This window comes from Colius striatus, chromosome 13 (genome assembly GCF_028858725.1).
Source record: "Colius striatus isolate bColStr4 chromosome 13, bColStr4.1.hap1, whole genome shotgun sequence".
NCBI classification, from domain to species: Eukaryota; Metazoa; Chordata; class Aves; order Coliiformes; family Coliidae; genus Colius; species Colius striatus.
This window is the reverse complement of record NC_084771.1, coordinates 11748223-11762309: the sequence shown is the minus strand read 5'-3', so window position 1 is coordinate 11762309 and position 14087 is coordinate 11748223. Positions and strand designations below refer to the sequence as shown.

The 14087-nt window shown below is 44.2% G+C and overlaps 1 protein-coding gene across 1 annotated transcript in view; it reads right to left on the bottom strand.

Annotated features, from left to right (window-relative positions):
* Nucleotides 1–6136: 6136 nt before the first annotated feature.
* TEX11 (testis expressed 11) overlaps nucleotides 6137–14087 on the bottom strand; it is a 31325-nt gene continuing 23374 nt past the window's right edge. Inside the window, exons 22-29 of the mRNA XM_062006651.1 lie at nucleotides 13967–14037; nucleotides 13352–13468; nucleotides 12687–12759; nucleotides 11551–11700; nucleotides 10415–10523; nucleotides 9317–9437; nucleotides 7477–7641; nucleotides 6137–6475 (exon numbers count right to left, since the gene is read on the bottom strand). Of these exons, the coding sequence (XP_061862635.1) occupies nucleotides 6401–6475; nucleotides 7477–7641; nucleotides 9317–9437; nucleotides 10415–10523; nucleotides 11551–11700; nucleotides 12687–12759; nucleotides 13352–13468; nucleotides 13967–14037 (881 nt within the window). The 3' untranslated portion in view covers nucleotides 6137–6400. The remainder of the gene's footprint in view (nucleotides 6476–7476; nucleotides 7642–9316; nucleotides 9438–10414; nucleotides 10524–11550; nucleotides 11701–12686; nucleotides 12760–13351; nucleotides 13469–13966; nucleotides 14038–14087) is intronic.

The following is a 14087-nucleotide window of genomic DNA, read 5'->3' as shown; positions in this document are numbered from 1 at the left end:
CCTTTATGTGTTTGCATGAGAGGTTTCCTTTGGTTCTATTTTTTTAATCTGATTTTAAACCAAAACCATGTTGTGTTGCTGTGTTACTTTTTGTTTTCCTTTCCCATTCTTTCCTTTTGTTAATAATGAACTGAATGGGTGTAAAAATAATCCATTTTTTTAACTTCTTTTTTAAGCTGTGTCTGTTGTAAATAGAATGTAGGTCTGTGGTGTGTAGTTAGGAAATGCTCTACTGGCCCCATGGAGCAAATGTACTGGCAGATGTGTTGCTGTGGAGATGCTGGGACACTGCGCTGGCCCTGTACACAGATGAAGCTGTTGTGGGTTGCAGCAGCACACTGGCACTCCCCTCTGCGTTAGCCACAGGCAGAAGCCCCCAGCTGTGCCTTGGATGGACACTCACACTTTTCCAAATCAGTACCAGAGCTGAAGAACCTTCCTCCCTCTCTTCCACGCTCCGTGCCAAACCCCTGCCTGTGCTGCATGCAGGTGCTGCCGGGGGCTTTCCCAGTGGCGGGGCTTCGTTCCAGCACCGCAGGGACCTTGGCTGCTGCTCTGGGAGCTTGGGCCTGACAGGGGAACGTGCAGCCACCTCCCCTGGCTCTGTCTCTGACATCTCTGCACAAATCCTTTATCTGAAGCTGGGCTCTGCTGCCTCTCAAGGTCGCTTTAGAACATGGAACTGGGTGCCCTGCGCTCATGGGTTTGTGGGACAGGGGGATGCAGAGCTGCACCTGGCTGCTGCCCACTGCCGTCTTTCAATGAGGCAACCATTGGTGCTGAGATGGCTGGCCCTAAGCTGAGAAATGTCTGTCTTTTGAGAATGGGGCTCCATGATGGAACAGCCTTCTGTGAAGTGGGGAGGGAAACTCACCCAGCCCTGGGGCTGGCTGCTCCCCGTACAGGGGCGAGAGCCCTCCCGCCTTACACAGTGCTTGTGCACGCTGCTCCTCACAGTGCCAAGCACCACAGCAAAAGAGGCCACCGTGTAAGCAGGAGCAGGTAAGTCTGGGCCCATTCTCCCTCCCCTGGGGTGAGGGCAGCCGTGGGGGCCTGGTGCTGATCCCCTTTCCTAACAGTAGCAGTTACGGGTGTCAGTCAGCACCTTGCACGCACAGGCTGCGGCCTGCAGCGAGAACCAGAGCTGCTGGTCAACTGCTCCTATGCTGGCAGTGGCAACCTGCCCTGCCCTGCCCTGTCCTGCCTCCCCACGAGCCCTGCAGGGCCAGAGCAGCCTCCTGGGACAGCGAGTGCCGCAGTGGAGGGCAGGATGTCCCTAAGGAGTGAGCTCTGCTCTGGCTGCTAGAAACATCAGGCCCTGCAGAAGTGGAGTAAGTGAAACTGAAGTCCTTAAGATGCCAGTCACACTGTTCTGCTCTTTTCTTTTTCTTCTTTTTCCTTTTTTTCCTTCTTTTTTAAAATAGCCTGTCTCCCCCTCATCAAGTCACATGGAGAAAAAGATGATGTACTCCATGGCATAGCTGACAGTATCGAATCGATCATGACAACACTTGTTGGTTACCAGTGTTTCTTCCAAGGAGACATATATTTTTAATAAACAGAGAGTTGCAAAGAACTCTTGTCTTTGAGACCTTCTTGTGAGTCCTTCATTGTATGGACAATGGTGAGGGAAAGAAGCTGGAACATAAGAAGTCCCATTTAAACATAAGCTATTTCAGTGTGAGGTGAGGGAGCCCTCGCCCAAGCTGCCCAGGGAGGGTGTGGGGGCTCCTGCTCTGGAGGTTTTCAGACCCACCTGAACATGTTCCTGTGTGACCTGATCTTTGGCAGGGGGGTTGGATTGGATGATCTCTAAAGGTCCATTCCAACCCCTACCACCCTGTGATTCTGTGTGCCAGGTCTGGTTTTTTGGTGCTGATCTTACCAGCTGTTGTGTCTCTCCACAGCAAAGTTAAGTCTTAACAGCGTTCTTAGAACAAGAGGTTGGTGCTGGTTTGGGTTTGGTTTTTTTTCAGGTGTTTCACTGAGAACTTGCCTAAAAGGACTTTAAAAAAAAAAAAAGGCAGGAAGTGGGCTTATTTACAGCTGTAACCAGGCCCCTGAACAGCTCTTGGTTGGGCTGTTGTAACGCTGGTTGCCTCTGGTCTGATGACAGCATAAATGTGTTTTAGGTCATGGCTTGAATTGTGGGGACTTTGCTTTACAAATGCAGATCAAATAACAGGGTTTATAGACTGCTACATAATTGTTCCTGTATTGGATGTAAAGACAGCAAAGTAAATACACAGTCCAGGTAAGCTAGAGCATCTTTTTCCAGTTTAACATGCTGTGGAGACATCAGAGAGAAGAAGGAAATTATCTAGACAACCAGTATATTTTTTTAGTACCTTCAAGTTCAGAGAACAGGAGCGGTCACAGGAAGACAAATATGGTTAATGGGTATCATTATACCTTCCTGCCTGCATCTGCTTTGTCCTTTAGCTGAACTCATTGAAAGGTGAGAAGGTTTTGGTTTCTTTATCTTGAATTATTTTGCCTTTCAAACTGCATAGGAGAGGAGTAAAGTGAGATTTCAGCAGAGCAAAGGTGTTGTACCAAGCAGGGACATGAAGTCTGCAGCGAGCTCACAGTTCCTGGAGCTCATCAGACAAGGAAACTCAAGACAACTGGAAACTCCTCATCTCCTGATGAGAGCAACAGTGGTTCTCCATGAAACACTGGAAGATTAAACAGTCACTAAGCAGGTCTAATTCTTGCATTACCACTCCCAGAAGTCAACTGTTTCTTTACATTGTGATGGGTTTGGGATGATGATGTTGGTGTAACTCAGCACAGGAGCAGTCTGTTAGCAGCTGCCCTGGGAGCTGTGAGGAGGTGGATCTGTAGACACTCCTCTCTGCACAATCCATGATGTGCCCTGAGCTGATGTGTGCTCTGACAGAGAAATGTGAAGGTTCCAGTGGGGAGAGGAACAGAGGGTTATGTTCTTAAACCATGGCACTCCTGTAAAGCGGAGACAACCACTGGAAGAGTAGCCCACATGCTGAGAGAATGATGGAAAGAAGAACTTGCTCTCTTGAAGCTTTTTAATGGGCTGTTTTTCTGGCTAAGGACAAATGCTCTGTCTATCAGTAGCAAAGTCCTTCTGGACCCTACAATAGCTGAGCATTGTCCTGTTAAGGGTCTCACTGTGAAATGTAGGGAGTGGCTTTTCTCTCCCAAGATGTCCTGCTACAGCTGCCTGCAACAGGCATGAAACTAATCTGCTCTAAGTCACTTCTAGAAAATTAGACTATAAGCTGCTTGTGCTGTAGAGAAACATGTCTATGCTGGTTAATTAAGTGTCTTGGCCTTGGTTAAGCAGAGGAGCACAGGATCAGTGAGGCTACTTACTGGAAGAGGGGTTTGAAAGGAGTTTAATAGTTCCCTTGAATTTTTCCTCCCTGTTGTTGCCTGAGATGGACCTGTCTCAGATATGGTTTTTCTTGCTTATGCTGCTTGACAGCAGAACCTTCAAGGACTGCTATTCTTTTGCTTTCCTTAAGCTGTCACAGCAGGACTCATGGCACTAAAGCACCAGCTGCAGAACAGGTAAAGTTATCATTCACGTTAAAGCTGCCTCTTTCCTTGAAGAATCCTCAGGTACTCCCTGACTTCTAGTGTTTATTTATATCCTTTGCCTCTAAAATGAGGGTCATGTTGCTTGGCTTCAGGGTTTTTTAACTCTAAGGAGAAACATGAAGTTGTTTGGGTCAGTGAGTGCAGCATGTGTTAATGGTGGAAGCACACAGGCCGTGTTTGGCTGTCCTGGGGGGGTAGATGGCATTTCCTCCCTTAGCTCCAGTGCACTAGTCGACAAAAGCTTCTGCCCAATTCCCTAATGAGCTTCAGCCCTCTTCCAATTACTTCTGATTACTGTGATTTGAGTAATTCCACGTGCTAGTGGCTAGAGCAGCCCCTCTTCCTTCCTGCCTCTCCCTAACGCCCAGTGCAGCCAGGACATGGACAACAGCGAAGCTCTTCTCAGACTGCACACCGAGAGGAAGCCTGAGGTGCACCCCGAGTGCAAAGCTGCTGCTGTGTTGCTGCTACAGGCACCTCTGGGGTGCAGCAGCTCTGCCTCTACCTTCTCTGCCCTCTTCCACTTCCAGGCTCTTCTCAGCAAGGCTATTTTCTGTCCTGGGCAGGGGTTTTTCCTAGTGGCTTCATGGTAAAGACACCCTCTCCCTGGACTCACTCTCTGAGTCCCATCCCATTTCCCTTGTACATCTAGACTGTTGCTGCTCCCCAGACAGTTAAGAAATTATCAGCTTAGGAAAAAATACAGGGTCTAAGCTAGAGGTGGGAGAAAGGGGAGAAATTTGTGAAGTACTACCCCCGAGGCTCCCTTTGTGTTCTAAAAGCAGGGAGAGGTGCAGCAGCTGTGGGGATTGTTCAGCTTTTGGGGGGTTTTATGGGTCAGCTGTTGCTGCTTTGAAAAGACAGTCATTCTAGTTGGGCTACCAAACTATAAAACAACATTTAGCCTGGTAAAATAACACCACACACCCTCCTCCCAGCCCAGCCTACATCCTCAGTAGAACTCAGCACACAGACACCTGCACAGCTCAGTGATGGCACTCCACCAAACCCTTGGGAACAGTCACTGGAAATTCAGCTCATTAAGGTCTGATTCAACTAAGAGGGAATTCTTGTCCTACTTAAAACCTGTGGCAAATGCTAAGCCTGCAAGAAAATACACAATGCAGAGAAGAGGTGAGAAGTGCCATCAGCAGAATCACAGAATCCCAAGGGCTGGAAGGGACCTCCAAAGCTCATCCAGTGCAACCCCCCTGCCAGAGCAGGGCCACCTAGAGTAGGTCACACAGGAACTCATCCAGGTGGGTTTGAATGTCTCCAGAGAAGGAGACTCCACAGCCCATCTGAGCAGCCCCTTCCAGTGCTCACTCACCTCAACAGGGAGCTCTAAAGTCTGTAGCAAAAAAAGAAATCAAACTGAGCATCTCCAAAGGGAAAAAAATGCAAACAATTCTGGCTGTAGGCAAAAAGCACAATGAGTGTTTGCTGCCTTCTGGGACTCTGGGTAATTACCCAGTACACTTACTGGGCAAACATGACCTTCTCATCTGGTACACTGCGACACCTTTACCTGTTCATGTGTTTGTGCAAATCAGAAGTGGGAATGCTAATTAAAGCCATTCAGCAGGCACTAAGGAGGGGCCACAGGCAGCCCCAGACACCTTTGACCCCACAGCCCCTGCACTAACACAAGGCAGAGCACAGTGCCAAGACTGTCACTCCGAAAGAATTCTCTGTGGCATTTGAGGCCTGGCTTTTTATGGGCTCAAAGGCATTTAGCAGTTAAAACACACAGTACATTGTGCATTAAAGATCTGACAGCAGCGGTGCTCAGAGATTCAAATTAGAACTGGTGACCTCAGGTAGAATGAAGCCACTTTGTCCTCCAGAGTCAGGACATCACGAGATGTCATGGAGAATGTTTGGGCACCAGGACAGGACACACCACTCAGGTCCTGCTGCTTCTGACTTCTGAACCTGTTGCTGAAACAGCAATACTTGTACAGACACAATGATGGTTTTTTAACTCCCTCTCCACACTGACCTTCAGGTGAGAAGTATCTACATGAACGCAAAAACTGTCACTGCCTGGTGTCAGGTGGGGGATCTCAGCCTCAAGGGTTGATCCTCTCTCTGCCAGGTTGGTGCAGGCTCAGCTTTATCAGCACAGTCTGCAGCCAGAACTGCAGGGGGTTTGGGGGTTTGGTGCTGAGGCCCCACTGACTGCCTCACACAACAGGGTTAACTTTAGGTCTCCTTGCTGAGCGTCTGCCCCGGGGCCAAAGTTCACTTGGTTCAAACAGGAGGAGTGTGTCTGTCACAGCAGTCTATAAACAGCCAGACTAGGCAAAGCTTCAGCTGCTTCTGAGAGCTAAATATTACCTGCTCTTTCTTCATTCTAATTAAATTGTCAAACTGGCCAACAGCCCTGGATTCCTGTCCCTACCAAAATGGACTGAAAACTAAACAATCTGATAAATATTTATGCAGCAAGGCAGCTGTGACATCCAGAGGAGATGCCTGGTCTTGGAATATCTTTATTGTTCTCATTGCCACTTAGGACTGAAGTAATCAGGTACTTCCAACCAACTTGTTACACCACAGCAGACATCTCATCAAAAAGTTAAGTCTTTCTTTCTAACTGTTAAATAGCTCCAGAGAATTAAAGTTATTCCCTAGAGGAAAACAATTACATTTACTCCATGAACACTTACTAAAAAGTACATAAGTGCCAACAAGAAGATGCTGGTTTCTTTTCCACTGCTCCCATGACCTGCATGCCCTCACAGAGCTAACAGCCTCTTCATCCAGCAGAACATTCAGACACTGCTGTCCTCCCTTTTTGCAGTTGTGGCTGTTGTTATTCTTCTCCACTTGGAAGAAACCCTTTTGCTCTGTCCAATTTGTCCAGAACCTCACTATAAAGACCAATCATCTGGAGAATATAAGCACCATAGTTTTCAGCAAGGATAGATGAAGTTGTGTCATATCAACTAGATAAAAGAGCAAAGGGACAAGGGACAGAAGCAAGGGAGTAGGTGGGAGACTGCCACCAGCTTCTGAACATAACATTTCAGGTTGATGTAAAGAGTGCAGCACAGATTTAAATGCAGTGCTTTAAGAAAATGTAATGCAACCCAACAAAGGTGGGTTTATTCATACTGACATAAAGCACAGTTTACAGCTGAGCTGTGAACAAACCTATTCACAGAACCCAGTTGAGGGTGGAAGGGAATGATCTCAATTTTTATTGTCTGAACTGATGTATTTAAAATGGTACAGAGTTGTAACAGCTTTTGATTGCCCAGCTCATGCATAAGGGAGTGAATGATGCCTGCAAACACCAGCCAGGCTGCACTCTGTTGCACCAGCCAAAAACCATACAAAAGCTCATTTGCAATGGGGGAAGAAAAAGTGCCACTACTTTCTACAGAGGTACTAGCCCTGAAATGATTAAGTTCATACTTACTGAATTCCCTGAAAGGAAATGGTTAAGCTACACCTGAAAAGATGAGCTTTTCATTTTATCCACATCAGCTTAAACCCTATTTCTAAGACATGAGATTATACCAGAAACCAAGCTTGAAAGTATTAGTACAACATCTGATTTAAGTAAACTGCTACAACACCTTGGCTAGTGACAGGCAGCAAGGCACCAGGGCTCTCCCATGGCCACAAACAGTTTATTTCCAGTTAGCCATGTGCACATTCCTCCCAGTAAAAGGACACTACACTGCTCTCTCTGCTGTCTATCAAAAACTTTTCTGGCCTCACTTTGAAAAAAGCTTTTGGCATCAAGTTCCCACATAATATTTGGGTGCCATGATTCTGAAACTCTTAAAGATTATCTGTAGCTGTTTCTTCACCCAGATCCACACCTCAGATTCAAGCCAGTCATCCAACCCCACATCCTCAAATCCATCTGCTTATACTTACATGGCCTTCATAGCTTTTCTTCAGAGATCCTAAGTGATTGAGGAAACGCATTCCTAATCCACACCACTGCTCTGCTTCCTTGTACTTCCCAAGAGTATACTGAAATATTCCTGTATTCCAGGCTCTTGTCATCAACCAAAGGATCTCCATCTCTGGGTAAGTATCCTGGAGCAGCAAACAAGAAGCAACAGCTCATCAGAAAATAGACTCTTCACTATAAACCTAACAAGTCAAGAGTGCATCAGACTTAAGTTTCAGAGTGAGAAAACAGTTGAGGTTTTCTCCTAAGCAAATGGCAATTCCTTCAGAGCCCTCCTGTACTTCTCTGTTCATCCGCAAGACTGTCAGGCAGCTTGTTTCCAATGTGGGTAAGTCAGAAAATACAACTCTGTGGGACTAGGAATGATGCTGGAATGGTACCTTCCAGTTTCTCCACACAGTACTGAAAAGCTCACTACAGATTAGAAACAGCAGTTCTTTTGTCTTCAGAATTTCTCTATACAGTGTGGCAAGGTCTTGCCAGAGTGAAAGCTGCCCTTGTAACTGCAGAAGAGAAGCCAGAGTACCCAATAATACCTTGAACCTGGTGGGGAACTGGTTCAGTTGGGGAAGGGAAGAACAAGCAATTATTTATTTGCCATGCAAATCCTAGAGAGGAGGCTGGAAGCGCTTCTTTTCCCTCTTGGATAGATATTTCTCATCCAAAGTAACAGGGCTCAGTGGAAATATCTGAACTGCAGCATCTATTTCTAAACAGGAGGTATAAATGATGAGTTGTGAACCACCTTTCCAACTGATAATGTACTGATGTGCTGCCCCAATGTCCTTCTCCTAGCATGGTGCCAATCAGTTCCCGCTGCCATGAGCACAACTGCAAAAGAAGGTCTCAAGTACTGTGACATTTTGCTGTTGTATCAGTCCACATGACCATTTCATTCCTATCCCTCAACAAGAACATTATTAAAGTCATAGATGAGAACACTGGTGAAAGGCAGGCACAAGTTTGGACACATTCTCTATGGGAAGTCAGGAACAATGCATCTTTATGTTACTTCTGCAAAAGAAGAGACATTCAAAGCCGACCAAATAAACAGCCATGCAAGTGAAATGAAGCTATGAAACACAGTATTGGTTTCACTAGTCTTGAACAGGGATATTCCTTAACTGAATTAATTTTACCTATGAAATTCTAAGCAGGAATGTCTGCCTTTCTCATTACAACTGCCTTCACTGTACACATGCTTCAGGAACAAGGACAAAAATTCCTTTATGGGACACAAGTGAGAACTGCATGCTGAAAGATTTTACTCTCCACATACCTGTCCTCACAGAAACAAGACACATAGTATCACAAGAACTGACAACACAGGAATCTAGTTCCAGGTCAAAAAACAGTAATGCAGCAAGTTCCTAAATGCATTTTACAAAACAGAGTGATCAAAAAACAAGACTGGTATCCAAGTCATAGCCAGCTTTATTATGATCCTGAAAGGAATCTGCTTTAAAAAAATGTGTTCAGTGTAAGATTGTAGAAAGCAAGATGGGAGGGAGGAGGGAAGATGTTCTAGCTGAAGATGTTTCTAAAACAGGCACTGAGAATTTGGCCTTAAATGTCTCCAAAAAATCCCATACAAAATCCAAGGAAATTCATAATTCTGTCATAAATAGCCAAGAGGCATTTCTTTTGAGGCAATTTCAGTGCATCTTACTGAAGAAGTCTTAACTGCTCCATATATAACACCAGACACTGTTCAGTCTAGTAGTAATTATTCTCAGCCTGATGACAACTGTTTAATGTGCTCAGGATCATCTCCCAATCTCGTTTCCCCATTCAACTTACTGTGCTGCTGATTACACTCAGAGCATCTTCAAAGTAGTCCCAGACCTCCTGCAGTACACAGGCATCCAAGCCTGTCAGTCCAGTTGGCAAAGAAAGATTAATCAAACTATTTAAGCATTTGCTGAGAATTGAAATAGAGAAAAGGAGGAAATGTTAAACACCATCTGCACAAACGGCCACTTCTTAGTATCAGCAGCACACTGACTTATGTTGCAATGATTGCCAGAGACCTGTCCCCCTTGCAGCAGAAACATGCATTTTCCCAGTATCACATCTCATTCATACAAACTATGCAAAAAGAGATCCAAGAGCAGCAAGTACCTTGTTACTTTCATTGCTGGGCCCTAAGGTAACAGAAGGAAAGACACAACATTTTCTAGGGTGCTACACATGACACTGAGTTAAAAATGCTTTTCTGACTTCACCAACAAGAACTAGGCAATCAGTAGGCTCAGAAAATCACTAACTACATGGTTTCTGACAACAGTTCTTTCCTTCCCAGTGTGAAGTGAGAAAGTCAATATCAACAGTTGCCTCTGCCCAGTGGTTACTGCAAGGAACTCAGAAACGAGGTTAAAAAGTCCTTTCTGGATACAGGTGAGAAAGAAGGGACACACAGCAGGTTGTTTTTCAGCTTCTGTAAGGTACAGCTGTTAGACAGCCCGTTTCCCAGCAAAATAAATCATGTATGTACTACAACATCGCATCACTAACTTACAGCTCATGGCTGGTTTCTCAACCCTTAATTTCTCTTCACTTCATTGTCTTTGAAATAACTGGGTCACTACTGCACAATAACATTTGACATTAGTAGCACCTTCCTCACAAGAAACAGCCAGAGACCTCTTCTGGGTCCAGTTTTCATTTTCCTTCCTCAACAGATCAATTTATTGGAGTTATGACTGTTTCAGAAAGTATGCCAAGCAAACAAGTTGCAGTTATCTATTAGGGAGTCACGCTTGAGAGGTACATTGGTTGGCCAGCAAGAAGTGGAACCTTGCACATAAGCTAAAATCCACTTGTTTCAAATCACAGGCTTTATTCCTTGTCAGCATTCCCAGGCACAGCCTCGTGGCAAAGCTATGTGATAACACTAACCTGAATTTCACAGCATCAATGACACTCTGCTTTCTGTGAAGGTTTAGTGCAGTCTTGAGAGCTTTCTTACACAACAGAGGGTATCGAGCTGGAGATTCCATTGCTAAGGCTGAAAAGCAAAAGAAAATAGAGAAGAAAGAAATTACTGGAGCTAGACTTTAATCTCACTGGTCACTGAAATAAACTACAGCATGTTGCCATATCCCTTGTGATAAACAACTGAAAAGAGATTTGCTTAATGCCTGGGCTGGTGACACACCAGTGCTTCTCAACTGCTTTCTTGCCATGCACATCCTCAGTGAGGACTACAAGGCAGAAGCACAATAGCTTTCATAACTTACAAGGACTCTCACTGCTGGTTACTTCTAGTGCAGTAAGCTAAAAATATTTGGAATGGGGGGAGAGTCTAAAATAACAAGTTTTGTTTGTCTCCTGGAACATAAAAAACTGGATGGAAACATTGGGCAGGAGCAGGATGTCAGTATGATGTTTCCAAGCCCAGGTACTCCTAGATACAGGATATAAGGAGGTGTTTATGCAATCCTACACAATCCCCTCCAAGGATTGGCCATGGTAGTTCTAAATTTTACTCCCCTTCCTTGGACCCTACTCTGTGGATTCTCAGAGAGGCACGACTAGAAGTTTGTGATGAAACCATGGTGTACCATCCTTCCACAGAGAGTATGAAGTATAGAGAAATGCTACCTACAAATCAACTACACTAACTTTAAGGTGAAACTACATATCCAGCCAAAGCCCACATCCTAACACTTCTGTATTGGGGCATAAATCAGCTCAGGTCATTCTCTGGCCTTTGGTGTTCTGGAGCTTGGTATCTGAATAATCTTTTCCAGATTCACAACCTATACAAACATCTCAGGGTCTGGAAATGGAGGGAAGTCACCAATTTCTGCTTCATCACCCATGTAACGTGGTATTTCAAAAATACAGATCTCCTAATGTTGCTGAGATTCTGAGCAGCTTTGCCTCAGAACCAAGTATGTATGTGGTTAGACTCGTTTTCTGCATGCTGCACAATACATAGTTATCCTGGTCACCTAAATTAACAGGAAAGAGCAACAAAAGCTGTTTTTTCTTAACTTGAAGAGACAGGAAAGTACAAATGCAGTCCTTACATGCAATGATTTCCAGTGTCTTGACCTCTAGTTGTGGTTGCTCCCATACTGACTCCATGAGCTTATGGAGTGTTGGATCATTCAGTTTGGATCTTGCTTCAAATTCATAAAGCAGCAACAATGTGTCTGTTGGGTCTTTAGCAAAATCTCCTACAGAAGAAATGGAATTACCTGTATGTAATGACTCATTTTCTTAAAGCCACATGGTGTACCAAAAGGTATAGATTTTACTTCCAACAGGCAGGAAAACCATTAAGGTACCCAGATTTACAGTAAAGCAAGTGGAACTCTGAAGAAGACTTGGACAGAAACCTCAGTAGTCCAAAGCACAACCCCACCAAGCAGCATTGCCTCCCCACCCCCCAAAAAAACCCTATCTGGATTGTCTGTAATTGGCTAAAGTCACGCAACCCTCCTAGGCAAGGCAACAGCTACTAGGGAAGCTGTTTTCATAGTCAGGTAAAAGAGATAAGAGAAGGCCACCAGCTCAGGTGGGCAGCTAAGGAAAGAGCTTATCATCAGTTTAGTTTTTTCCTATAGGACTTGTCCCCTTTCTGGTAGAAAAGCCTTCAGGAAATCCTTAAACAGAGAAGAAGGGTAGAACAGAACTGTAAGGAAACCTGAAACAAATGCCAAACAATTCTTTACTGAACTACCACAAAGTCTTTTGTTTTACATCTAAGAGACATTCTTGGCTTCCTCAGGAGTGGTGCATCCCACCAGTACCCATGGATTTGTGAGTGTCCAGCTTGCCCAAGAGGTCTCTAACACAATCTCCCTCCACCAAGAGAAGATCTTCCATTTGGCAGAATGCCTTGAATGGGAACAGGCTAGTAAAACTATTAAACAGTGCAAGAGCAATTCCACTCTAGAGCAAAAAAAATTGTTGTTCCTTAACATTTAAGGCAAAATAGTGAAACCAACTTCACTCTGAAAGCTTGTTCCACACTTTGCAGGACCCATCCAATAAAAGCAATGACATACAAGAAGCAGCAGTTGCTTTGCCAACTCTTCTCTCACATTGCCATATATATGCTTCAACACTCGCCAGCTGAGACAGCAATCCCATATGCCTTGCATTTTTCATGAATCCAGTGACTGAGTCTGAGTTACATGTGGTGAACAGACACACTTACCTGTTAGTTTCAGAACCTTCCAGATCTCCTTGCATGTCTGCAGATGTTGAAGGGCCTGAGTGAAAAGCTCTGTCTGTTTTACAAAATTTGAGAAGTTATTCTTGTCATAGTTTTAAAAGCAAAAGGAAAACACATGTCACAGTTAACAGGATCTTTAGACCCAACTATAAAACAAACTAAGAATCGGCCTAATTAGCATATAGTCTACATTAGTTACTGGGTTTTACTTTTTGCGGGGGTAGAAGTCCCCTCCCAGAAAGTCTCAGACAAAGTCTCTTCACACTGAACCAGAAAAAAAACCCCATGTGGCTTCCTATGGGACATCATCTCTTTTAGCTCCCAAGTATCAAATAGTGCTTTTGAGACTGACAAACCACCAAATCCCACAAAACAAATTGCTATGTATTGCTCTCCACAAAAATAAGTGTCTACAACAATCACTGCAGTGTTCAAATCCACAGAAGTCATCAGAACTAGTTTACTGAACCACATTTACAATTGTCTGGAAAGCATTAGTTAGTATTAGTTGCATTGATTCTAATTAACTGTGAAAGGTTCCCATGCTCAATATCCTGCTCTGAGGGGAAAAAAATGAACTTACAAATCAAAAGGAAAAAAATGCTACACTGATACATCTAGAGTCAGTTAACAGAGCAATGCCCTACCTGTTCAGAAGGTGCTACTTTTTGTCTCCCCATTTCCAGATCAACTGCAACTGCCATTAACAGGCATGTCTTTTGAGCCAACAGAACAGCTTTGTCTGAAGGACAAAACTGGGACAGCTGACAGCAAAACCAGAAAAAGATCATGAGAATTCTGCCCATATAAAGTCATTTGCTCCTGAACAGGTGATTGTTGAGTCTCTTCTATGACACTTAGCAATCAGCCATGGGTGGTATAGATTCATATTCAAAAGTAGATAACTCTTATATAAAGTGTAAAGCAGTGTTGAGTCTCCTCTCTACAAACACATACAAAACTGTCAGTGTTGGGGGAAATTCTGTATGGAGATTAAGACTTGAAGGCTTAATATGTTTGTATGAAAACTTCAGAAAGTTCTCATCAAAGTCTAAATTAGTTATGACCTTTTTAAGCAACAGAATGATGTGTATAACAGTAATGCTTACACTTTGTATTACAAGTCAATCTCCATCCAACAAAAGCGCTCCATCGTCAGAACACACAAGCACGTCTCTAATACATGGATGTCACTTCTAACAGAACTACACAGGTGACAGTATTTCTCAGTCAGAGATACTACATTAGCAAGAGTCACATACCTTGAAAGATAGCAGAAAAAAATCCCTCATCTTTTCAGGGCAGTCCTTGAACTGTATAGCTAAGTTCCAAGCTAACATACAAAACGGAGATGGGAATAAAAACCTTTAGTGATACAGGAAT